This window comes from Peromyscus eremicus, unplaced genomic scaffold (genome assembly GCF_949786415.1).
Source record: "Peromyscus eremicus unplaced genomic scaffold, PerEre_H2_v1 PerEre#2#unplaced_57, whole genome shotgun sequence".
In the NCBI taxonomy this organism is placed as follows: domain Eukaryota; kingdom Metazoa; phylum Chordata; class Mammalia; order Rodentia; family Cricetidae; genus Peromyscus; species Peromyscus eremicus.
In genome coordinates, this window is record NW_026734301.1 from 855347 (window position 1) to 881399 (window position 26053).

General features: G+C 47.1%; 2 protein-coding genes and 1 pseudogene across 2 annotated transcripts; all 3 read right to left on the reverse strand.

Moving 5' to 3' along the window:
* Positions 1–159: 159 nt before the first annotated feature.
* On the reverse strand, positions 160–1046 carry LOC131901215 (SIN3-HDAC complex-associated factor-like; annotated as a pseudogene).
* A 3607-nt stretch (positions 1047–4653) lies between these two features.
* Positions 4654–7016, reverse strand: LOC131901211 (nitric oxide synthase-interacting protein-like). The gene has a single exon (XM_059252440.1). It carries the CDS (start codon positions 6108–6110, stop codon positions 5205–5207), a length of 906 nt encoding a protein of 301 aa, XP_059108423.1. The 5' UTR covers positions 6111–7016; the 3' UTR covers positions 4654–5204.
* An 8861-nt stretch (positions 7017–15877) lies between these two features.
* On the reverse strand, positions 15878–25809 carry LOC131901206 (serine/threonine-protein kinase PLK1-like). The gene is made up of 10 exons (XM_059252437.1): positions 25374–25809; positions 24906–25074; positions 23890–24028; positions 23093–23186; positions 21477–21696; positions 17719–17874; positions 16882–16959; positions 16520–16674; positions 16222–16422; positions 15878–16084 (listed from the first exon to the last, which is right to left on the reverse strand). The coding sequence occupies exons 1-10, from the start codon at positions 25776–25778 to the stop codon at positions 15878–15880; spliced, it is 1824 nt and encodes a 607-aa protein (XP_059108420.1). The 5' UTR covers positions 25779–25809.
* Between the last annotated feature and the right edge of the window lie 244 nt (positions 25810–26053).

Consider the following 26053-nt stretch of genomic DNA (forward strand, 5'->3'; position numbering starts at 1 on the left):
TTGTTGGATGGGGAATGGGTAACACATTAAAACTGTTATATAAAATGTCTTTTGGCAGAATAATAGGTATCCAAGTTAAAAATAGGAGGTCAGTTTGTTGCTTTGTGGTCTTTTCAAAGTTGAAACCAATCTTTGTTCCCTTCTACTGAACCTCAGTCACTACTCCTGAGTGGAGATGGGCAGAGGTGCCTGCCCCTCCTCCTCAGGCTTCTCAGCAGCTGCTTTCTTTCTGCTGCAGCAAGGCTTAAAGAGATGGGTGTCAATGAGAACTTCGCCAAAACTGCCCTTAAAGATGATCCCACAATGTATTTTCTGTCTTTTCCAGTAGGTAATATCTAAAAAGGAAAAACTGGAGTCCTCTTAGAGCTGGAAGCCATCTCTGTATCTGAGCCTTGATCTGACTGGTTACTGAAGCAGAGACTGGGCTGGAGAGGCACTTGAGGTGCTGTGAGCATCAGGATTGTGGTGTTTAAATTCCTTCCACAGTTTACTCATGTGATTGCTTTTCATCCTGTTTCTAGTTAGAGTTCTCACTTTTTTTTGTTTTAAATGTTGTCTTTAGACTGGGTCCTGCCCTTGCATCTACCACATGATTCCAGTTTTGTTGGTTTTTTGTTGTTATTTTGTTTTTGTTTTTTGTTTTGCTTTGTTTTTCTGGATCAGCTGGCAACTTCTTCCATCTTTCCACAAACAACACACAGACACTGCAGATGTCATGTGCAACCCAAATAGCTCTGAAAATCCTTTTTGTAATGTTTACTGTCCATGAACCAAGAGCTGGAAGACTTAGCTCTGCAGATACAGCAGTCCTCTGTTCTTCAGTGCACCTTTGGCTTGTGAAAACCAAACATATTTCCTTCTGGGAAATAGCTTCCACGTGCAGCAGCATCCACACAGGGCAGGCTGCACCGAGAAAACCCCTGCAAGCACTCACTGTGCCCACAGTGAATCCAGCAAGTTTGCTGATTTTATATGCTGCCTAAGTTAAAAAAATTCTAAAACCTACCCAAATGTTATAGCCTAGAGCAGTAATGAAACAAAAATGCTAAAGCCGATTAATGATAAAAAAAATGTGAATGTGTATATACTTGTCAAAATTCTTAAAGTGGTAGTGTGGAGCTATTTTAATGGTTGTAGCAAAAGAAATGGAGTCAAACCACAGGGGAAAAAATGAGTTTGATGGGATATACTTCATAGTTCTCATTCATTGTTTGCTCATTACAAAAACAACCCTCCCCCATATTTATAACACTTTTATTATCTCCCTCTATTTTGTAATCAGAAGGTCCTATGGTATATACCTATGGTTACTTTACCATGATATGGACCATGCGGAAAATAGAAACAATGAAGATGATTGAGGAACAAAGATATGAAAATGTTTTCATCAGCTCCTATTTAGACATAAAAAACAATCCATATTATGAGGTGTGGTGGTGCATGTCTTTAGTCCTAGCATTAGGGAGGCAGAGGCAGGAGGCAGTGTTTGACGCACACCCCAATTGTTAGTTTCTGCCATGCCACAGCAGCCTGCATCTGCTGCTGCCACCACAGCAGTTACGTCATCACTTTTCATCGGGTTCTTTCCACCCTCAGCTCTGCCACACGTGCAGCCTTAAAAATGCCCGCCAGGCACAGCTCACTCCCTTTCCATCTCTGCCTTTTTCACATCTCTTTGCTTCTCCTCTCTTGCCTCTTCTTTTCTCTCTTGCGTCTCTTCTTCCTCTTGTCATTCTGTCTCTCTCAAGTCCCCACTCCCACACAGCCCTTCACACTTCCACTCACCATTCCCCAATGAACCTCTTTGCACTAACTGTTGCTGGTGCTGTGTGTTGCTTAGTGGCATACCTTGGCAGGACCTGCTGAAAGGTACTCAGTATCACCTCGCTTTCTTTTTTATTTATCATTTCACCAATTACTTAATTTAATTTAGTTTATGTGCTTTGGGGTGTGGGATAGGGAGAGGTGTGCATGTGGAGTTAAGAGGACAGCTCTTTGGAAGTCTTTTTGAGAGGATGCCAGGGTTGCAGCCATCTTAGAGAAGGGTCAGACAGGGGACAACAGGCCCTTGGATAAATTGTTCTTAAAAAATCCACCAGATGATCTGCTGCCCCTTCACCCCTAGACAATTAGGAGCTGCACACCAGGCATTTCCTGCCATAACCTAAAGGATATGCTATAACATGACTGGCATAATAAACAAAGCACCAGATATGTCCTCTGAGATATTTTCTGCTGTTATAGATTGTATACCATAGCTGTCATAGGGAATGAGTTTCCTGCAGATAAAAAGTGGGATGTCTAACTGTCAGAGGAAATGGATCTGCTGGTCAAATGGATACAATAACGTAGATTGCTAGAGGATAGGGCAATTTCCTTTGAGTTGCAACTCTCCAATCAGTTCAAACCAAGCATCTCTAACCTGACGTAAGCACCAGTCTTGAGCTTGTAATGATATAGAGTTGGAATTCCCCTAGATCTCCTACCCTAACCATTAGAAAAACCCTGCTTGAGTGCTACTCAGGGTCTCTCCTGCTCTGCTGCATCAGATGGATGGAGAGACCCAAGTTAACTGGCAGCAATAAAAAGACTCTTTGCTGGATTTTGGTCTCATGGGGGTCTTTGGGGTACTCAGGGTACAACATGTTCCATCCCGCTACCTTGTAAGATTTCAGGGTTGAACATAAATTCTCTGGTCTGCTTGGAAATGCCTCTCCCCAATGAGCATTGCTAGTCCTTGTAGCAGGAATCTTAGAGAGTCTTATTAATAAAATCAAACCCGAGGCCAGTTATTGGGGTGAATGCTGGTAGATCAGAGAGACAGAACAAGCCACAGCATTCTCACCTCGCCGGATCCTCAGCTGGTCTCTTCTCCACAGAATGGAGGCCTCTGTGTCCTCATCCCAATGGCTCTCAGCTGAACTGCTGCTAGAAGCCTGAATGCTTAACCAGCCAAATGCTCAACCAGGCAAATGCTTAACCAGGCAAATGCTTCTAGTTTCTGGTCCTCACAGCTTATAAACCTTTCTGCTTTCTACCACCACTCCCTGGGATTAAAGGCTGCTTTCTGGGATTAAAGGCGTGAGTCACCATGCCTGGCTGTTTCCAATGTGGCCTTGAACTCACAGAGATCCAGAGGGATTTCTGTCTCTGGAATGCTAGGATTAAAGGTGTGTGCTAACATTTTCTAGCCTCTGTATCTAGTGGCTGTCTGTCCTCTGACCCCAGATAAGTTTATTAAGGTACACAATATTTTGGGGAACACAATACCACCACAAGTCCTCAAACAGTTTCTTGAAGAAGAGCTTTTATTTTTTTTTCTTTTGCAATTTTATTTCACTTCCAGCACAGCGTGATTGATGGCACAGAACTCAGAGCCTGGAGGCAAGGCGGGGTGTCCAGAGCCAGTTTTTCTGCCTTATTGTTGAATTTCAGACTTGATAGAGGAGCTGACAGTTTGGTTCAGCTGGTAAATTAGGCACTAGTCACCAAGCCTGATGACCTGAATTCAGTCCCTGGGACCCACATTTTTTGGGGGCAGAGTACCAATCCCTTACATTGATTTCTGACCTCTATACATGTACTGCGGCATGCATGTCACACAAGTGCACAGAAATAATAATAGCAATAATAAATCTAATTTAAAATTGATGGAGAATATTGTTATGTCTATCTCACAGAATTTTAAGCTTTACTGGAGCTGTATGCCAATAAAAATTATGTTGATTTCTATATTTTATAAACTCAAAATCTGTGTTAACTTTGTGTTAAGATTAAAAAATAACAAATATGCTTCTAAATTTATTTAACTCAGTTGTGCTCTGTTATTAGCTACCTATGTCTAAACACGAAAAAGAGCACCAGACTCTAGTTACAGAGATTATAATGCAGGACTAACACTTGCCTCTAAAACAAACATGTTTTTGTCAGATGGCTTGCAGGGTGCAGTCAGAAACTGAGGCCAAACAAAAATCCAGCATCTTTCCAAAGAATCCATTAAGGCCCAGGAGCTAACTAGAGCAAGTATACAAAAATGCTTTGAACTCAAGGTGAGGTCAAGGTCACTGGGTCTTATGAAGGCAGCACAGTGTGATTGATGGCACAGAACTCAGAACCTGGAGGTAAGGCAGGGTGTCCAGAGCCAGGGCTTTGCTAGCCTTGTTCTCAGGCATTCACTCAACCTCCCAGCTTTCATTTCAGATGGTGAGATGAGAACTGTTACAGTTGGCCACCTTCCTTCTTTGTGATTGTGAAGAGCATTAAGAGTTCTAACAGCAAATGACCGCCATTGTTCATTGTTAATTACATGCTAATTGCAGGTTGAATGTCCCTTATATAAAATGCTTGGGATCAACAGTTTAAGATTTCATAGCATTTTTGTATTTCAGATGTTTTTAGATGTGAGATGCCCAATCAACCAGTGCAAGGTAAGCATGGGGTGCACGGGGGGGGTGGGGGGGGGTGATGGTAAATTCAGTTATATATAGAGAGAGTGAATTGAATTATGTCAGTACTCACTTTTGACGAGATTTATTTAACAGGTTTCAAACACACTTCAGGTTATGGAATATTCTGTGCCAAGCACTGTAGCACACATAAAGAAATACTCAAGTTTGAAATCAGCCTGGGTAGCTAGACTTAAAACAAAAAGAGGATGAGATAGACAGACAGACAGACAGACAGACAGATAGATAGATAGATAGATAGATAGATAGATAGATAAAATGAAAGATTAAAACCTTCTCATCTTGGCCACTTCTACTCCTGATAATTATTTACCAATGGGGTCCTTGCTGTTCTCTGGAGCTTATGTTTCCAGATAATTCCAGTATTTGCCCTTTGGCAATGAAAATCTTGGAGAGTCCTAAGATCCATCCAATAGATTCTTATGAAATCCTTAGGTTTTATAAGATGCCCTTCCTGAGGAGAAGAACAACTCAAATGTCCAGAAGAAGCCAGGATCTTCTTATGACTACTTCCATTCCTGGTTCTTAACGACATTACTGTGTTGATGAACTTTAACTTATGTGTAACAACAGCTCTAGTTTTCCTGGAACTCGCCCTGTAGCCCAGGCTGGCCTTGAACTCACAGAGATCTGCCTGTCCGCCCAAATGTTGAGATTAGAGGCATGCTCTCCAACCACCTGGCATTAAATTGTATTTCTTTTTTTTTCCATTCACAGGCAGGTTTATTAGGTCACAGCTCAGGCTTGCATCACTGGCCGAGACAGCTCTGCCTGTAGCTTCACTCCTGAGCCTGCGAAGCGGGTACCGCCGCGCTGCAGCACGATGATATCACGTTCTGTCAGCGGATCCCCGTTCACCGGGTCCACCATGTCCTTCTGGATCAGTTTCTCTACACACTCCAGGGTGACCACAGCCCCAGAGGGCCACAGCACTGCACATGGTGTGGCATTGCTCAGGCTGTCTCGGGTCACAGCACACACGTAGCGCTCACTGTGTGTGATGAGTCCCACGCGGTCTCCAGAGTCGTCCAGCTGCGTGAAGTGCACTGGCATCAGGTCCGACATGCGTAGAGGCTTCCCAGACATCGGGCAGGTCACAGTGCGAGATGGTTTTTCCAGCTTGGTGGCCTTTGCCTCAGGTGTCAGTGAGGGAATCCAGAAGCTGGGCAGCGCTTTGTTCTTGTCCTTGCCTGGGGGACCCACCCTGGGCCCTGGCTGCTCACCATCTGTGTTGGGTAAGGTGGCAGCTTTGGGCATGAAGGGGTTGAGGGGCCGGCTCACGATGGCTGCCTCCTTCTCCAGGAAGCCTCGAACTTGGTCCTGGGCTGCAGCTTGCTGAAGCTGTTTCTGCTCTTCCCTCCGGGCTGCTCGCTGCTTCTCATCGGCCTTCATCTGCCGGGCAATCTCTTTCTTCTGGTGTAGGATGTACTCCAGGATCGCCTCCCGTTCGTACAGGTAGCCATCTGGGGTGACCACAGGATCATGGCAGGGCTGCAGTGAGAGACAGCAGCAGTCAAAGTCCTTCACGGCGTCCCGGCTCAGTCGGATGTTCTGGGTCCCATAGCCTGAGGCCGCTGCGTCCCTCTTCTTCTCATGGTAGGTGTAGACAGCCCCTGCAGTACAGTTCTTACCATGCCGTGTCATCCTCACAAACGGTTATCCGACCCGTCGCTGCTTCTACTGTGTTATGATGACACATAAAGTTCCATTTAATAACACACTAGGAAATAAACGTAGATATTGTAAATTTTCTTTCTACTGTGATTTCTTACAAAGAGTAATTGTTTCCTCGACAACTCCTGATCAGATCCTGTTTCCACGAATCTGCAGACTGAAGCTTGTGAGTCCTCGCTGGAATGGATCTCAGCCGAACTGCTGCTAAAGGCCTAAAAGCTGAAAAGGCACTAGTTCCTGGTCCTCACACCTTATATACCTTTCTGTTTCCTGCCATCACTTCCTGGGATTAAAGGCGTGTGTCTTTCCCAAGCAAGACATGATATCTCAAGTGCTGGGATTAAAGGTGTGTGTCACCATGCCTGGCTGTTTCCAGTGTGGCCTTGAACTCACAGAGATCCACATGGATCTCTGCCTCCCAAGTGATAGGATTAAAGGTGTGTGTGCCATCATTTTCTGGCCTCTATATCTAATGTGTTGGCTGTTCTATTCTCTGACCCCAGATAAGTTTATTAAGGTACAAATATATCAACCACAGAACTCCCTCTCCCAAGTGGAGGCAGTGTGGCTTATGGGTGGAGTCCCTGCCTAAAACCTCACAGTGAGTGGCTGGGTACCAGTATGGTTCACCAGTGGAGCCCTTGCCTAGAATCTCCCAGAAGGGATCTACAGGCCTGGCTTAGTGCTACTGCACTTGGCTACTTGCAGAAGGCCCTGGCTTCCATTCCCAGCACTGAAAATAATAAAGAAAATAACAACAGTGTAGGTGGCCCCAGGAATGCATCATGGGTTGACTGGACTCCAGCCAAAGTCTAACATGGAACACCAGGAGAACTGTGGGTGTCTAGAAGCCCAGACACTGCTGAAGGGCTACATTCCAGGCTACATACATTGCACTAGAGTTTTGGGGTTTTGGTTTTGTTTTCTTTTCAGCACTGGGAATGGAACGCAGGTACTCAGCATTGGGCAGACACTTATTACAGAGTTACAGCCCCAAGCACTCAGGAGGCAGAGGCAGGCAGATCTCTGAGTTCAAAGCCAGCCTGGACTACAGATTGAGTTCCAGGAATGTAGCTAGGAGCAAAGCAGGAGTCTGAAACTTCTAGCCATAACTCTCAATGTGAGCCCGCATAAAGGGCACCATTGGCCAGGCAAGAAGTTGTCTGGGCTGCTTGCTGGTATCCACACCCACTGAGAGCCTTGGTTACTTGGGATGAGGATCTTGACAGAAACTGAGAGTAGAGCACATATCGTAGGAAATTAGAACAAGCCCTAAATGCAATGTCTGCCACTCTTAGAAGACACAAGGCTGGCATGGTGGCACACTCCTGTGTACATAGCACTAGAGTTTTGGGGTTTTGGTTTTGTTTTCTTTTCAGCACTGGGAATGGAACGCAGGAACTCAGCATTGGGCAGACACTTATTACGGAGTTACAGCCCCAAGCACTCAGGAGGCAGAGGCAGGCAGATCTCTGAGTTCAAAGCCAGCCTGGACTACAGATTGAGTTCCAGGACAGCCAGGCTGTTACACAGAGAAACCCTGTCTCAGAAAAACAAAAACAAAAATCCCTTATGTTGTATACTGAGGACAGTAATAGATTTGACTATGGCTTTGGACCTGTACCCTTCCAACTCTGTACACTTAGGGACAACCATGCTGAGGGTGTAATCGTGAGGTGCAGATTGCTTTGGGAACCTTGGCCTACTGTGTCTACCAGTTCATGCCCTATGGAGCTAAGTGATATGGTAGAAGCCATTAGGGCTGAATTGTCAGGAAGGCAGGTCTTGAGAGAGAAGTGATAACCAAAGCCACTGAGACAGAAATTCCTGAATTATAGATCTGTTAGCCTCATATTTTTATTTACTTAATTTATATGTCCAAGTGTTTTACCTAATGTGTGTCTGTGCGCCATGTGCATGCTTGGTGCCTATGAAGTCCAGAACAATGCCCCTGGAACTGGAGTTACAGGCTGCCATGAGCCATCAGGAACTGAACCTGGGTCTTCTGCAAGAGCAGCCAGTGCTTTTAGCCACTGAGCCATCTCTTCAGCCCCCCATTAGCTCTATTATAATTGAGATTTAATTATTTTTGTCTTCTGCATTTGATATAACCCTGATCTAACTAATGTTAGTGTGATGGTGTGTAGACACACATGCAGGCAACACTTTGTACACATAAAATAAATCTTCTTTTTCCTTCTTTTTTTTTTAAAGAAATACACAATCCAACATGGTGGCATGACTTTAGTCCCAGACCTCAGGGAGCTCTATGGTTGCTTGGGTGGTTTCTGCAAGGAGTAGGTTTTAGTTTTCCTCTTCCACCCTTATGGTGATATTTTATTTGTGCTGAAATGTGATTTTATTTGTATGTTAATAAATAAAGTTGCCTGGGGGTCAGAGCTAATAGCAAGCCATAGCAAAAGTCTGGCAGTGGTAGCACACGCCCTTAATCCCGATCACATGACAGGCAGATCTCTGTGTGTTCAAGGACACCACCAGCACGGAGACACACGCCTTTAATCTCCATACCAACCATAGAAGACCTGGAGTTCTGTATAGACAGGTAGTAACGAGAAGGTCATGTGGTTGGGTTTACAACCAATTAAAAGGCAGAACAGAAAGTCAATAAAAAGACAGACACACAGGAAGTAGGTCTCTTTCTCAGGGGAAGGATGGCAGCGGCAGTGAGGGGTAAGAAGACGGTTTTAGTCTCAGTTCTTGGCTACTGCTCTGACCTCTTAGGCTTTTAACTCTGCATTTGGCTCTGTGTTTCTTATTTAATAATAAGACTGTTACATCTACACACCCTGCTGTCTGTTTATTTCCTAGGGAGGGTCTCATTCAGTGGTGAATGAGAAGGGCATGAACCACAACACTACGCCCACCGTGCTCCTTCTTGCTTTACCTGGGGTAACTGGCAGCCTGGCATCCACTGTTGCTTGTTGTGCTGTTGCTGTTTGTAAGCTTTGAAGACTTATGCCAGTGTAGAAATTTGGTGTCCTCTTAAGTCCAAAGCAATATGTACAGAAAACAAGTATATCTTGAGAATGCCATAGGAAGTCAGTTGCCAGCACCTCCACAGCACACAGGAGCACAGGCCCATCGAGATGGCTGGGTGTTGAAGGTAGTCCAGCAGATGTGCCATTAATTTCCCATGTCTGATGAATGTGACTGTCCCCTATTAAACAAATCCTTCTTGTCCTGTATACACAGTTTCAAGACTCCTGCATCTCTCTCTGACCTCTAAGCAAATACATCAAAGGTCAACTGGCTTGATCTCTGACTGTTCCCATAACAGGTTTCTGTACTGGCTGCTGGAAAGCCACCTGAAGGAAGGACCAGCATATTGCCAAGGACCAAAGGCAGGGCCTGGCTGGGGCTTGGGGGTTGGCATTCTGGCATCAGAGAAGGAGCTGCCAGGCTTCCCTCAGAGCAATCAAGACAACCTCTCACAGACATGCCCACAGTCCAGCCTGATCCAGACAACCCCTCACTTCCCAGGTGATCCTAGATTGTGTCAGGTGGACAATGAAAACTGACCATCCAGGGGTCTCTGTCAGAAAGGATATGATTCAAGTGTTTGTGATGGGAGCATGGGGCAGTGTGAATGAGGGCACAGCCATATGTCCAAGGAACTACTTGCAGAACCAGGGACCAGGTGAGGATTGGCTACTGCATTCTGTTGGTTTAGGGGCTCTGCAGAAATTAGAGCCCACTGGGTACCTGACATCTGGGCACTTAGGAGTTGGAGATAGAAAGATCAGGAGCTCAAAGTCATCCTTGGCCACACTGGGGAGATTTAATCCAGTCTGGACTACATGAGACCCTACCTCAAAAAAAAAAAGCAACAAAAAATTCTCCAGGTGGGGATGAGAGCAGCGCACGAGTCTGGCTAGGATTTTCTCATGTCACTGAGTGAGGGCTGTGATTGAAGCTGGGCCAGTCAGGGGCCAGGACCTGCCTGGATTAAACAGAGTGCTCATCTAACAGTGACGATGACTGGTTAGGGATGTGTGCAGACATTTTATTTGGATTTTCATCATTGGTGGTTTATGGGTTATGATCATCCCAAGATTTGCTCAGCAGCTGCTGGTTGAGTCCTTGGTGCACACAGCAACCCTGGACAGGCCCTGACTAGCCCAGAGGTCAGCAGTACCAAAGCTGAGGAACTGCTTTTATTTTATTTTATTTTGTCATCACTGGCACCTTGGCACATGTGGCATCAGAGGACAGCTCTGTGGGTTCTCTCCTTCTAGCTTCCTTTGCATTCCCCAGATTGAGTCCATCATCAGGCTTACCAGGCAAGGAAGGGCCCTTATGGGCTGAGCCAGCCAACCAATCCCAGTGTTTTTTGTTTTTTTTTTGGTTTTTTGATTTGTTTATTTGTTTTGTTTTTGTTTTTTGTTTGGGGGTTTTGGGGGTTTGTTTGTTTGTTTGTTTTTGGGTTTTTGTTGTTTTTGTTTTGTTTTGTTTTGTTTTTTGATACAGGGTCTCATGTAGCCCAGACTGGCCCAGAAGTTGCCTTGCATCTGAGGGCAGCTCTGAATTCCTGAGTGCTGGGTTGGGACTTGAGCACAGGAACTACTAACTTCATAGCTCCAGAAGTCAGTAGCTCCTGTGGTACTGTGAAGTTTCTTAACTGTTTCCTTGCATAGCATGGTTGTAAAAGCAGTAAAATAGAGCCCCTCCCTACCTCTTTATAGGTCACCACTTTGAACAGATTTATGTTTATCTCTAGGAATTACTTATTGTGGTTTACGGGTTATGATCATCCCAAGACTTGCCCAGAAGGGCTCCATCTTCAGCACCACAAAGAAGAAACACTTAGCCTAATGGCAGCCATGGTCCCTTTAGTCTGTTTAGAATGCCTGTGCCTGGGGAGTTGACAGGGTTTGTTGTTTGTTTTTGAGACAAGGTCTCACTGTGTGGCCCTGGCTGTCCTGTAACCCATGGAGATCCAACTGCCTTTGCCTCCTGAGTCCTCTAAAAGTAAAGGTGTGGGCCACTAAATTATGCTTGGCAGTAATTTGCTCTTCTGAGAAAGAATTTGTTGAGGCTAGAGAGAAGGCTCAGCAGATCTTAGAAGGCTGGAGAGATGGCTCAGAGATTAAGAGCACTGGCTGCTCTTCCAGAGGACCTGAGTTCAACTTGTAGAACCCACATGGCAGCTCACAACCATCTATAATGAGATCTGGTGCCGTTTTTGGCCTGTAGTGATACATGCAGGCAGAACTCTGTATATCTAATAAATAAAATCTTAGAAAAAACGGAAGGGTAAGTCTCTGTTTGTTTGCTTGCTTGCTTGTTTTTCACAACACCTGGCTGTTCTGAAACTAGCTCCATAGACCAGAATGGCCTTGAACTCATAGAGATCTGCCTGCCTCTGGCTCCCAAGAGCTAGGATTAAAGGTGTGTGCCACCACCTGGCAAAAAAAAAATAGATCTTAAAGAAATGAAAAGGTTTCCTCCACCCACCCAACTCCCACCCCGTGAGATGGCTCAGCCAGTAAAGGCACTGGCTGCATGCCTGGTGCCCTGAGTTCAGTCCCTAGGACCAGCCTAGAAGGACCTCAGCCCACAACAGTCTCACTCACCACAGTAAATAACTTCCTAAAAACAAGACACTTAAAGAGGCTTATTGAGCTCATGCTTCTGTAAGTCTGTGCACAAGGACAAGAGAATTGAGGAGCTGCCCCTCACCTCAGCCACGAGGCTCACAGGCACAAGAGTCCAGCACCCACACACGGGGGCCCCAAGCAGTACTGTACCAAGAGGTGCAGGCCCAATGGCACTGACAGTGGCATTCTTTGGGCAGAAGAGAGCCGAGTGATGATAGGAAGAGGAAACCTGCAGTCCACCATGCTGGATGGGCACGGCACAGCTCCACCTGACCTAGACCTTTCAGCCATCAATGGTAAGTGGTTTCTTTTAGCCCCTCAGCAGCTGAGCTTGTAAGGATGGTCCACAGCCTTAGAAAGCCCTTGTTGCCAGTTTGACTCCCTGCTGTGAGAAGAATCTGTGCCTTTCATGCACACCAGGCCTAGGACTGTGGGTCCCAGTGTGTCCTCAACTGGCAGTGTGGGTCAGTTCCCTCCTGCCTGGTGGGGTGGCAAGTCCCAGGCTGGGTGACTGTACCAAGTACAGGTCACAGGCTGGGTGGTGGTAACAGGTGTGGGTCCCAGGTGGGATGACAGCAGCAGGTGTGGGTCTCAGATGAGGTGGCATCAGCAGGTGCAGGTCCCAGGCAGAGTGACAGCAGCAGGTACAGGTCCCAGGCAGTGCTTCTGTCATAAAGGGCATGAGGGCCTGGGTGCTGGGGTTGAGGGTGACATCTTCCGCTTGTGACAGTCTGAGTCGTGAGTCAAGAGGCACCTGTTATGTTCTTGGTCACTTATGGTAGCACAAGCCTGAAGCCCCAAGCTGGGGCAAGAGGATTATTAAGTCTTAGGCCAACATGGACTACATCTCCAAAATCTAAGTGAGAGACTTTTTTAAATAAATGAAATGGTCTATTTTAGACAAAAGCATATTCAGGGAGGCTCCCCAGCTAGACAGGACAATGTCAAAGAAAGCCAGCTCCAAGTCCTTTACCACCTCTCAGAGAAAGAGACCCCTTCACAAGAAGAGACAGGTAAGTACAGAGATATTGGGCAGTGGGTAGTTCTGACTCCCAGCGCCTAAGGCTTCAAGTCAGAGGCCAGGACTGTGCCCCCATGAGACCTGCTCAGGTGAGTGTGTTCATATACTGAGTGGGGTAGGGGATACCCATACAATTTCAGACAAGTATAGACCTGGCTGCACCCCCAACCCCTCTGACACTATTTCCATTTGAACCTATAAAGTACACAGAGGTTGGGGGTTCTACCATACCCGGAAGAACCAGGTGAACTTGGCTTACTGAGAACTGAACAGCTGGGCCCTGCAGGATCTGCAGCAGACCATGGACATGATGGAGTCACAGATGCTGCTGACCCTGCTGTCTGTGTAGGTAGCTTAGCTGGACCTCATGAGCACCAGTGTGTCTTCTGCCATCTTCCCTACCCCACCTGAGTTGGCCTTGCACCCACAGATGGAAGAGAACATGATTCTTCTGGAGAAGGATGAGAAGGACTTGGCAGCCATGTGCTGTGAGGAGAGGCTACAGGACAGGTGCTGGAGATGCAGCACCAGCTGCTGCTCTAGCAGAAAGACCAGGAGCAGAATGCCATCCTGGATGCCCAGGTGGGTCTGAGAATGCTCCTGAAGCCAGGGGTGCATGAGGGAGCAAGGGTCAGGGTGTCACCACTGCATTCTGCCCACTCTGCATAGACTGTGTATGGACACGTGTCTGCCACAAGATGTGCAGAATCCTTGGCACCTGCCAGCTGATGGCAGCTCCATCCCACCCTGGTGCCTAACACAGCAACAGTATCCCATCAAGGGCAGATCAGAGGGGTTCCTGTTTCCCGGAGGAGATGGCTAAGTCAGCCTCCAACCTTGTGACTTCCTGTGGCCAGGAAACCTGAGGCTGGAGGCTGCCAACACCCTGTTGGCTGCATTCTCAATCTGCTAGGGAATCCTGGGGCAATTTTCTAAAGCTAAGCACATGGTTTCCATGATTGTACCCTTAACACAAAGCTGGTGTAACCATCCCCATCTTCCAAGTGCCAGGATTAAGGACATGTGTCACTACCACCTGGCAATAGCCTCCCTCCAAAACATGCATTAACCTGTATTTAGATTGTTAGCACAGCCTACAGAACAATTTTAGAGTGTTTGATGATTGGGTGACTTTCAGGGATTTGAAGCCTGTGGGTCTCAAACTGAGTATTTCCAATCCATAAGTGCTTGTATGTATGACTATCTGACAATTTTCTCTCATGTTTTATAAAAATCTAGTGAAATTATACATAAACTTGCTGGAGTTGAGTGACTTCAGTGTAGAAGCTTAGTTCTGAAGAAGTTTTCTTTGTATTTCATAATCATTTCCTGAGACTTTTTTTGTTTTTTTGAGAAAGGGTTTCTCTGTAGTCTTGGCTGTCATGGAACTCACTCTATAGACCAGGCTGGCCTCAAACCCACAGAAATACACCTGCCTCTGCTTCCTAAGTACTGGTATTAAAGGGGTGTGCCACAACCTGACTGGGAAAGTAATCCTGTTGGTAGGGTTCTTGCCTAGTATAAATGATGCCCTTGGTTTATTCCCAGCACTGCACTGAACCTCCCATGGTGGTGCATGTCTGTACTTTAGAGCATGAGGAGCAGAGGCAGGAGGATCAGAAAGTTCTGCTTTGTCCTTTGTACTTCCCCACATTCTTAACCTTAGATAAACACTGACACTGTGTCCTACCTAGCTCATTAGGTCAGAACAGATGAGAACCAGCACCTTTTTTTCTGTGTAGCTTGAACTCAGGATCCTCCTGCCTCACCTTCCTGAGTGCCACAATTACAGGCTACCTATTCAGTCACAATCATGTGAAGCATAGTGAAGGTTAAAAAGTCATTTTCTAAACCCGACATGATGCTTGTAACCCTGACCCTCAGGAAGTGGGAAGTGGAGAATTCAAGGCCGACCTACACTAGGGAGTAAGACCCCATGTCAATAAAATCCTTTTCTAAGTCGTAGTTTCTCAACCTGGGTGGTACTGATTCAGAAGAGAAAACTGTCAGGGAAAGGGTGGTTGGTGCCCTGTATCCTGTGCCATGTTACACTGTGGCATACTTAGCAGCATCCCTGGCCTCAAAGTTTGACAGAGGTACTTTCTTCCCAAGGCAGGCCAGCCAAAATGCCTCCAGACATTGTCTAATGTCCTCTCAGCTGCAGATCAGCCCCTGATGGAGAGTGCCATGGGGAAGAGGGAGGTGATTATCCCCTGGGAAAAGATGAGTAGGCTTGGAGGGGCCTCTTCCTGAGAGGAAGGAACCCAGTGGGTTATCCCCACAGCCCATTTTTCTGCCCACATCTCTGAAAAGGTTCCAGTCCTAAAAGGGGATATCAGTGCAAGACCTGCTCCATGCCATGAATAAATTGTGTTTGAGAACCTGGGTGGGACATGGATCAGGGATGGCCTGTCATAACTGAGTCAGTGTCCTTGTCCTGTCCATCCCCAGAAGCACCACTACAGGGAGCTCCCAACTGAAGTACACCAGGCTCTGGGCCAAGTCCCTGCTGGCTACATCCATTACTTCACACACCCATTCCAGAGGCTGCTGCTACACACTCACCATGCCCTGAGAACCTGTGCTCCTGAGAGTTTCTTCCTGCCCTACTAGTCACCAGCTTTGGATTCTGAGAGGTCCTGCCAGATGTTAAAGAGCTGAGACAACCAGGTGCCCCAAAGGTGGACCAAGGAGTTAAGCCTGTGGATCAACCTTGTCTAGGGAGCATCAAAATATTGGACAGCAGTTTAGCAGCCTGAGGATCTTGGAACAGAGGAATACTCTGGGTTCCATGTACTCACAAAAACACAGGATAAGAAAAGATATGCACATATATTGAATAAATATAAAACGAAGAAAAGAACAGTCTCAAATTCAATAGAAATATATCTATACAAGTTATATCTATACAAGTTATACAGTAGGCTGAGGGCAGGGGAAGAGGTTATAAATTCAGATCCAAACATATACAAAAATAACTTACACAGCAACCCCTTCCCCACCCAGCCCCAGGGACATGGGCACTGAGCAGCCGTCCCAGAAGTCCAGCAATGCAGCCCCAGGCAGAGTGAAGGGGCACCAGCCTAAAGGACAGAGGCTTAGGGGTTGTCCTCGAGTCTGCTGCTGGTAGACTTTGAGCTCAGCAGCCTGTCTACCATGGTGTGGGCATAGCACAGCTGTCTACCCAGTTCCTCGCAGCAGCCATATTCCTCCAGAAGGCTCAGGCAGTATGTGTGGAAGTCCTGGTTCTTGCTGATGCAGGTCACAGCTGCCATCATGGGGCACAGAATAAGTTTGGTGTGGTCCTTGGAGGGAAGAAGGGAGTGAGTGAAAAGCTCAGCCGGTGCCTGAGGTTGAGGCAAAGGGGAGGAAGGCCCCCCACCTGGTGAAAGGGACAGCACTTCCACCCACCCAGCCACCTCAAGTACAGGCCCCTGCACACCTGGAAGAAATTAATCTGTATAGTGCCATTGCTGAGGTGCAAGATGATGGCGCGGCTTGTGCGGAGCCATTTTTTCAGGTAGGGCAGCCGGGCCAGCTCATCACCTTCCCGGGGTGTGGTGTTGGCCCCTGCCTTCATGTTGGCCCCTGCCTTCTGCAGGTGTTCATTCATGTAACTTTGGAAATGCTGGAGGAGAGTGACCTGGTTGGAAAGTTGAGGCAGGGATTCCAGAATGAGAGCCTGACCCTGAGGCAGACCCCATACCCTGCCACACCATCTTACAGCAGCCAGTTCCCACCTTCTTCATCAAGGAGTCAGGGTGGGAGCTCATGGTGGGGTAAGACTCCATTCCATCATGGTCTATATACTGGAGGCTGTCGCCATCATTGTAGAGGACGAGGCATGTTGAGTCATTAAAGAGTGCCCCTGTACTGTTGTCACAGAGCCGATACCCTAATTGCAGGGGGAGGGCTATCTTAGAAAGGCAGGAGGAGGTCGACAAAGGCTGGGAATAGCTCAGTAGTAGAGTGCTTGCATGCATTAGGCCCTAACAATTCTTGGTAACACAGCCACACAATTACGGACATCACTCACTTGTTCACTCAAAGGCTACTATGGCAAAACCATCCCCTGCCCATCGTACATTCTGGAGACACCTACCAAGTCCATACTTCATTGATTGGTCTACCCACTGGCTGACCCAGAAGATGGGGATGCATGCAGGATCCTCAGCCTCCTCTGGGATAGAAACAGAGCACTGCTTAGGCCAGTCCCTTCTTCTGTCTTCTCAGATAATCCTCCTCAGAGCTGGAGGGTCACCACATGAAGCCTGTGGAGGGCTCTGATGGCACAAACCCAGACACCCAAATTGCAGCCCAGGATGTCAAGTCCCAATTCGTTAAGTGGGCCCCTTTACTGTGTCTCAGGAACTGTGGTAGGTGTGGATAGGAAAAGAAAACCCTAGGCTTCTAGAAGGACCCACATACCAACCAGAGGGACGAAGAGTAACCAAAGTCCTTAACATCAGGGCTGGTGGAAAGCCTAGAGCCCCAGATTAAAGTACTGAAGAAACTGAGCAGACCCAACAATTCCTGCAATGCTAGAACCACCTCAGTGCACACGAGTCCCAACTGCAGATACATGAATGTGTTGGAAAGAAATGTTAAGGAGAATTACATCAGGTTAGGAAGTGCTGGCAGTGGGGGTCAGGGTGGTGACAGTGGGCACAAAAGCCCTGAGGCTGGAGCTGACCTGAGTCTCTTGAGGACCAAGGGATTAATTCCCTGGGCAGAAAGGAAACAACAGACACAGCTGTGCAGAGGTGACCTATCAGTCACCTACAGAGTGAGACGGGGCAGAAACAGGCAGAAGGCACACCAGGAGGGCCTTGGGTGTCAGGCTAACTCATCTGGATTTTGATCTCCAGGAAATGGGGGCTCTGCTTACTGACTGAGATACCCTGCCTTCTCCAGATGGGAAGCCCCCTGCAGGACTCACCTTGCCGCACCTGCCTTCGCTCTGAGGGCTTGGAGGCATTGACCCTGGTCAGCTGCTGCAGCATGTCACTGAGGTGGCACTCGATGGCCTCACTTGTCCCCCAAACCACTGGCTCCTCCTTTTCCCAGGGACGGTCAGGCAAGGGTCTCTCTACACCTAAGAAGGTGACATGGTCATTAGCCAGGCAAAAAAAACCACTGGAGGAAGCACAGGCCTGCCTGGCACAGCCAGCAATCTTCCCACAGTCCCATCAGCTCTCACTGCTGTTGGGAACTGAGTCAGGACCAGGTTGGTGTGTCAGGTATATGGTGCTCACTGAGAGGCCACAAAGCTTCAGGAGCTCAGGCCTCTGCTCCAACAGCCTGCCCTTCCAGGACCCCTGCTGTTGCTGTCACTCAGGGAGGGAGCCTGGAGGCACCAATTCAAGCAAAGAACGAAGGGTACCTTGTGCATCCAGGAAGGTGGAAGGATGGGTGAAGCGCAGTGTAAGCCTTTTGCTCTGTGTGCTTACAGATAACTGAGTCTAATGAAATCCACACTGAAGCATTAGTTGGCCTGTGGTGACTGGGGCTGCGCTGGTCACTGTTGCTGTCTTTATCCTTGAACAATTCACTTCCCCAAACCAGCATGTGTCATTTCTCCCGTGAAACAGGACATTCCCTAAATTTTCAATTAAAAACAACAACAATCCCACCATGCTGTATTAAGAACTTAAGTGTGAAATAAAATATCCAAGCTCTGATTTTAAAACTAGCCAGAAAAGGGCTGGAGAGATGGCTCAGCCACTAAGAGCACTGGCTATTCTTGTCAAGAACCTGGCATTGGTTCCCAGCATTCTCATGGAGGCTCACAACCACCTGTAACTCCAGTTCCAGGGGATCCAAGACCATCTTCTGGCCTCTGTGGTCACTAGGCATTCATGTGCTACACATTCATATATGCATGTAAAACACCCATTCATAGGAAAAACAAAATGAGACTGTTTGCAGAATATGTAAAATCAAACTTGTCCAACTAAAACTATTGAAAATGGAGGACGACTACTCCAGGATCATATAACACATGATACAATTCCCTACCTTTGGATAATCTGGAAAATGTCTATAAAACATTTTCATTTATTGCTACTTTACTAAGAAAAAAAGAATCCTAAAGGAGCAGTATTTTAATACCTCCCCATAAGATAGGATCCACAAGTCCAGCACTACAGGAAAGGGAACAGAAAAGGGGGCTCAGCAATAGCTCAATTAACAGAGTGCTTGTCTAGTGTGAAGCCCTGAATTAACATCCTCAGCTCCTTATAAACTGGCTGTGGTGGTGTCTCCTAGCACTCAGGAGACAGAGGCAGAAGGAACAGAAGCTCAAGGTCATCCTTGGCTACTGAGAATTCTAAGCAGACTGGGCCACATGAGACACTGTCTCAAAAATTTAAAGGGAAAAATAAAAATTACAGCAATAATTACTACACCAAGACCCACATGTGGGTGCCAAAATTGATGGGCAGCAGTTTTTCAAACAACTTCCTGCAAGATACTTATCAATGACTGAAAAAACAGCATCTGTAGCAGAGACAGCCTTGTCTCCCCAACACACTAAAAAGAGCACATCCCCCTCTGCAGCATTCCTGCTCAGAATGTAGAATCTTCCCTAAATCATGAGGAAGCAACAAACCCAACAGGAAAGACACTCATCAGCACCCTCTGAAAGTGTCAAGGTCACAAGACACAAGGAAAAACCCAGAGACTGTCACAGGCTAGAGGAAACTAAGAAGCTGAGGTCTCTAAATGCCTTGTGTGGTATTGACTTACACCCTGGTACAGAACAAGGTGATGTTAATGGGGAATCTGTTTGATTGACATGAAGACTGGAGTTTGTTGACAAGATTATCTTGTGGTTAACGTTTTAGTTTTGGTAATTATTCTGTGGTAGAGAGATGCTGATAGCGGAGGAAGCTGGGGGAAGGGCACATAGGAAGTCAGCTCTATTTTGTTTATAACACTTTGTATAGCCCTAAGATTATTCCAAAAAATCCAAGTCATTGAGTCAGGGGTGAGGCACACATTGGTAACCCCAGCATTTGGCAGTTTAAGGCTAGTCTGAAAACATGAGACTCTGTCTCAAAGCACCAAATCCCAAACTAAATCATCGCAAGTCATTTGCCTAAAAATGTAAATCTAATTGAACAGACAAACTGAGAACTTTATATTAAATTGGTGGTATAGCCAAACAGAGAAACAATGTCCTTCAAGTTACTTCTCAAAGTCTACAACCCTTAATGAAATATATTAAGGTCAAATAAAGCTGCAAAAAAAAAATAGTAATTCTAAATACAGTGGCCCACTCCTATAAGCCCAGCATCTGGGGGGAGAGGGGGGAGTGAGGCCAGGGATTTCAAACCTGAGGCCAGTCTTGGCTTCATAGTCTGTTTCAATAAGTAAGTAAGTAAATAAATAAATAAATAAATGGAAGGAGGGAGGGAGAGAGGGAGGGAGTCAAAAAAAAGAATGCTACCAGGTGAGGTGGCTCACGCCTTTGATCCTAGCACTTAGAAGGCAGAAACAGGTGGATCTCTGTGAGCTGGAGGCCAGCTTGAGCTACATAGTGAGATCTTGTCTCAAAAAAAAAGAAAGGAAGGAAGGAAGGAAAAAAGAAAGAAAGAAAGAAAGGAAGGAAGGAAGGAAGGAAGGAAGGAAGGAAGGAAGGAAGGAAGGAAGGAAGAAAACAGAAAAGAAAAAGAAATCGTGAAGACAATACAGGGTTGGATTAATGCTCACAGTCCTGAAGGTTGTGCTGATGTCCGTCATGTCTGTTTTCAAGAAGTATACACAGAAGCGTTAACAGAAGAAAGTTTGCTCTTGGGGCAGCAGAGATGGCTCAGCGGTTAAGAGCATTGACTGCTCTTCCAGAGGTTCTGAGTTCAATTCCCAGCAACCACATGGTGGCTCACAACCATCTGTAATGAGATCTGGTGTCCTCATAATAAATAAATAAATTTAAAAAAAAACAAAGTTTGTTCTCAATCAGTTAAGAGAAACACAGAGGATTGATGATGAAAACATCAAAAGAAATAAAAACAGACTGGGAAAAGAGTCAGATGCTTCCTGTTCATTCTTCTACCTATTTAATCCTTCGTTTTCTTTTTCAGACAGAGTTTCTCTAACAGCTCTGGCTGTCCTGGTACTCGCTCTGTAGACCAGGCGGGCCTTGAACTCACAGATGTACTTTAGTTTAAGTGTAAAATGGCAGACTGCTGAAGTTGGCTGTAGTGACATTTCAAAAGTGAGATGTGCTGACAAACTTGTAATCCAGAGCCCTAGGCAGGAGGACTGACTCCAGAGCAGCCTAGTGACAGTGAGAGACCTGCTCCTGACAGACAAAACGCAAGCACTCAAAGGGGTGAAAGGTGCAGAGTGAACCATGGCTGAGAATGAGAACTGAGGATGGATGCTGTGTTATACTCCATGTCTATACCTGACAAGTTCCAGCATTCAACAAAACATGCAAAAGAGATGATAGAGACTTTTAAACAAAATCAAAAAGAATTTCCTGGGCTTGGTGTGCAGTCCATTTTTTCCTTATCAGATCAAATGGGTTGATTCAGTCTGTTCTTCCTGCCAAGCCCAAGGGTCAGAAGAACCCAGGGACCAGACCTCAAGGATAGGACCCACCTCTGGGGGCAGAGTAAGGTGCATGCACCCTGAAATGCACCCTGGAAATATGGGCTCTCTGCAGTCTACCCTACCAAGACCAAGCTTCACCTTTCTCGAGGACCATGAGAGGCTTCCTGCTGCTGGGGTCCAGGCCGCTGGGAGCCACTGACAACCTTGGTGGGATGGTGAGGCAGGTGATGGGCAGACGGGCAGGGATATAGCCAGAAGTGAAGAACTCATCTTTGAGCAACTCCTCAATGGTGGGGCGGGCAGCAGGTTTTGCCTGGAGCATCTTCTGGATGAGGGAAGCAGCAACGGGATTGATGTGCTGGAGGGGAGAAGCAGAGCCTAAGTGAGATGAGACAGGGACCCCACCTGACATGTGGCTGCTCCTATCTCAAATATACCATAGCTCAGTGGCCGTAAGCTCCACCAGGTCCTCCACCCCAGCTTTAGCAAGGACCAACGTCACCCTGCTGGTGAGAAGGATCATTTCCTGCCACTTGGCACTCAATATTAACTTGGGATGATTTCCCCAGCTTGCCCTTGCAAAACACATTTAGTTATTTACCACCAGAGGGGCCTCCAGGTCCCCACACCTGTGTTTAAATCCCAGTTCCGCCCCCATGATTCCAGCTCTGACAAATAGCCTGGGTTTTCTGGGCCCACCAAGGCATATCTGTAGAATGGGGGAGCGGTATCATACCTGGGACCCCACCACGTGAGACACCTGGTATATGGGATAAAACCTACAACAGGCCTGTCAGTCAGAGCATTAACTCTAGGCTTCTTATGTATCAGGAATGCAGTCTTGTATATTAATTCATTTGGGCCTCACAAAAACTCCTATAAGACTCCCTCCCCCTATATAGTTTGAGACAGGATTTCACTGTGTAGCTCAGGCTAACCTGGAACTTGAGATTCCCCTGCCTCAGCCTCACAAAAGTGAAGACTCACTCCACTACTATGCCTCACTTTAGGTGAAGAAGCAGGCTCAGAACTGAGAAAGTGCCCCGTCTGAGAATACACACAGCCTAGGTGATAAAGCCAGGACTTATACCACAGCAGTCCAGCTGGGTCAAGCCAGTCCATGCTGTCTGCAGTGAGCCAATTCTCTGTGACATAGCAACTCTACATACAAGTCAAGGACACCAATTTGAAAGTGGCCATATGTCCCAGGTAGACCTAGTCCCCAGAAATGGGTTATCCCTTCAAACAGATATCTGCCATTGGTTGTGAAAAAAGATGTCATTTTGTCACTGGAAGCCCTTGGGGAAACTTCCACTTTGTAGATGGGAAGCCTGGTTCACAAGAGTCAAGCTATCATCTGCTAAACACAGCTCAGCTGGGTGGAGATGGTCCATGTCCCAAGCTTAAGTACGTCTGCCTCTTCTCCCCCATTGTCTCCCTGCACTTTACATCCATTCAGGCAGCTGGGCATGGGACTCAGTTGGCAGAGTGCTTGCCTATAAGCACAAAAGCCAGTTCAGCTCCCAGTATACCCCATAAAGCCAGCCTAGTGCTGCATGCCTATAATCTCAACACTTGGGAGGGAGAGGCAGGAGAATCTGACATTCAAACTCAACATGTAGCGAGTTCAAGGCCAGGCTTCAGACATACATTCTCTGTGGCTATACTAGAGTCAAGGCTCTGTCCTCAGGATATAGCTGGGCACAGTGAATAGCTTTTCAGTGAAACATAAAATAAAATTGTGTTGCTGTCACCTTGGGAACACTGTATTCATTTGGTTTCATCCGGAGGTAGGTTTCTTTTTCGAATGAGGTCTCAAAAGGTGGCTTGCCCACTAGCAAGGTGTACCTGGAGGTACAAGGAAGAATTTTGCTCAAACTCCCAGGAAAGTCCAAATGCATAAGTCATTGTCTAGAGGAAGGGGGCTGTGCTGGATTCACTGACTAGGAAGAGATGGGGATGGTCTCCAAGTCTGCCTAGTGCCACAGTAACCTTGGCTAGGACAAGCCCTCAGAAGAATGTAGCTGATAACACCTGGATACTAAGGGGCCAGGAATTCCCCAGCTCTGGGCTGCAGTAATAGAGGACCCCAGAGGCCACTGCTATCCACCACAGGCCACCATGATGGGACTTCTGCCTACCATCAGCCTTTCTGATGATCTGATTCTCCCATCAGTGCTCATCAGTGCTTCCAGAGCTTTCTTGAAAGTCAGCCAGGGACACAATTAAACCCAGGTTCAGAACTGAGATTCCATAGTCCTAACAAGCCCTCAGGTGTTGATGGTTTGGGTCTGTGCACACTTTTAGTAAACAGCAAAGAGCTGGAGGAAGAATTGTAGAGACTTTCTCATCCCTTCTCTGGACCATAAGTCCAAGCTACAGGAAATCCTACATCCTACACCAGATTGATAAGGAAATAGGGCTTCATGTGGGCAACCTGCTCCCTGAAATAGCCTTTCTATAAGGAAGAATGATCCAGAGGGTAAGGTCAACTGGGTGCCTCAGAAAGCCCCATTGAGACCCATAGCTCCTGAGTCCATTCCCAACTTACATGATGCACCCGATGGACCATACATCCTCCTCAAAACTTCCCAGTCTCACCGCTTCGGGAGCTATGAAGTTCTGGGGGCTACAAAAGGTCTTCATTTGTTCCTCTTCATATTCCACTTTGGTTGCCAGCCCGAAACCCCCTGGGACAGAGGAAAGAAGAGAGGGCGCTCAGCTGCTAGGTCTGGGTCACCTGTGGTTGCAGACAGCTGCCTCAGGTCTGACCATTGAGAATCAGACTCCAAAGTCTCTGTTCCGGGAACCTTCCTACTTTGCTGGCTCTGGCAGGCCTCCCACTGCCCTTTACACTGCTCTTTTAGATAGCAGGGCTAGGGTGGTAAGATGGCTCTGTAGGTAAAGGTGCATGCTTCTAAGACAGATGGCTTGAGTTGACCCTGGGACCCACACAGTGCAAGGAGACAACTGACTCCTGAAAGTTACCTTCTATCCCCACCCCTCACATAAATAAATGAAATTTAAAACACATGACAACAGAATGGGATGCACTAGGGAACCAAGTAAATACTCTTCGTGACTGCTGATGGACAAGGTAAGAAAGGTGACGTGGGAATAGGGACTGAGGCGAATCAGAGTCTCAAGGGAACAGAACTTTTCAGCTCAGTAAAAAGACAGCTAAGGGAATGCTGCCAGCCTTGCTGCATGGCATACGTCTAGACCTCCAGTTTAAAAAGGAAACTGACTGAGGAGCACCTGGCTCAGTGCTATGAGATAGGGTAGTAATTGGGGGAGGCACCCCCAAGTAAACTATTTTCAGAACTACTGTATTGAGGTACACAAAACAACAACAGCAAATACAAAAACAAAAAGAGCAAATGCATCTAAAGGCAAGACACTGGCGTGTGGGCCCCTCACCTTCCATTTCTAGACTAGAGGGCGTTCTGGAGGGCAGCACCTCCATGTCCCACCGGCCCTCCATTTCTCTGGCTCCCATTCTCCCAGATTTCCTCTTCTTGCCTCCTCTTGTAGTGGCACCGGCCACCTGCAGGTCCAGCACCTTACCTATTTTCACCTCCAGATCCTCGTTCAGGAAGACGTTGCTCAACCTAAGGTTCCTGTGAATGACTTGATTGTGGTGCAGGTACTGACAGCCTAGAATTATCTGCCTTAGGTAGTAGCGTGCCTCCAGCTGGGTCAGGGCTTTCCTCCTCTTGTGCAGCTCCAGGAGGGACTGAGGAAGAAGGAAGAAGTTACTGAAGCCCACCGAAAAGGGTGGCCCGCTGGATGGGACCAGGACTAAGCTCTCGGGATTAAAGGGAGGTCTTGGCAGACTCCTGATTATTCTGCCCATACACTGGTCATTATCATTCATAGGACCCTCTCCTGTTAATGCGTGCCCTTACCCAGAGTCTTTTCTCAACCGCACTCAGCACCCTCACTAGAAGCCTTTCCATAATTGCTTCATACACAAGCACTCCTCTAGGCTACTCCAAGGCATCAGTGCCCCAGTCCCACAACAGAAACACTCACCCTCTCCCGACAAAGCTCCAAAATCACAAACACAAATTCACTGTCTTCGAAAATGCTGTGGAAGCCTACGACGTGTTGATGTGAGAGGCTGCGGTGAATGGAAATCTCTTTGGACAGCTTCTCCTTCTGGGAGGGTGTGAGCAAAGACTTAGGCACCATCTTGGCTGCGAACACCTCCTTTGTGTCTGGGTCTGAGATCTCAAAGCATTTGACAAAGCCTGCTTTACTCAGAAAGCGTCCCCTTACATAAAGGCGCCTGCTGCCTTTGTCCACTAAGACCTCTGGAATCTTTTTCAACAGTGGGGCGGCCATTGGGGCACTGGGACCTGCATCTCCCTGGACCCTGGCTTTCAGGAGGTCTGCTGGTGCTCGAGCCAGCTTTTCAGCATTGTCTGATGTCTTCATGCTCCTAAACTTGCTCTGCTCCCCCTCGAATTCAAACAAGGCACTGGGAATCTTTCAAAGGCCTGCACGTTGCTGATTGGCCACGGGGATTTAAAACAGAAGCCACCCAGCACTCTGCATCATGTGAGTGCTCTAATGGTGCAGCTCCTTTTAAAACCTGTATCTTGTGAGCAAGAAACTTGATGGGCAAGGACTTGAGGACTGAATGCACGTGGGATAGCCAAGGAAACTAAGAACTAATCGGATACAGGTTAGTTGATTCTATGAGTCTTCTT

Coding starts and splice junctions, on each gene's coding strand:
- LOC131901211 (XM_059252440.1), bottom strand. CDS start 6,110: ATGACACGGCATGGTAAGAACTGTACTGCAGGGGCTGTCTACACCTAC.
- LOC131901206 (XM_059252437.1), bottom strand. CDS start 25,778: ATGAAGACATCAGACAATGCTGAAAAGCTGGCTCGAGCACCAGCAGAC. Junction 21,697..23,092: donor ATGAATACAGTGTTCCCAAG/GTGACAGCAACA, acceptor TCTCCCCTCCAG/CACATCAATCCCGTTGCTGC. Junction 16,675..16,881: donor ATCAATGAAGTATGGACTTG/GTAGGTGTCTCC, acceptor CCCTGCAATTAG/GGTATCGGCTCTGTGACAAC.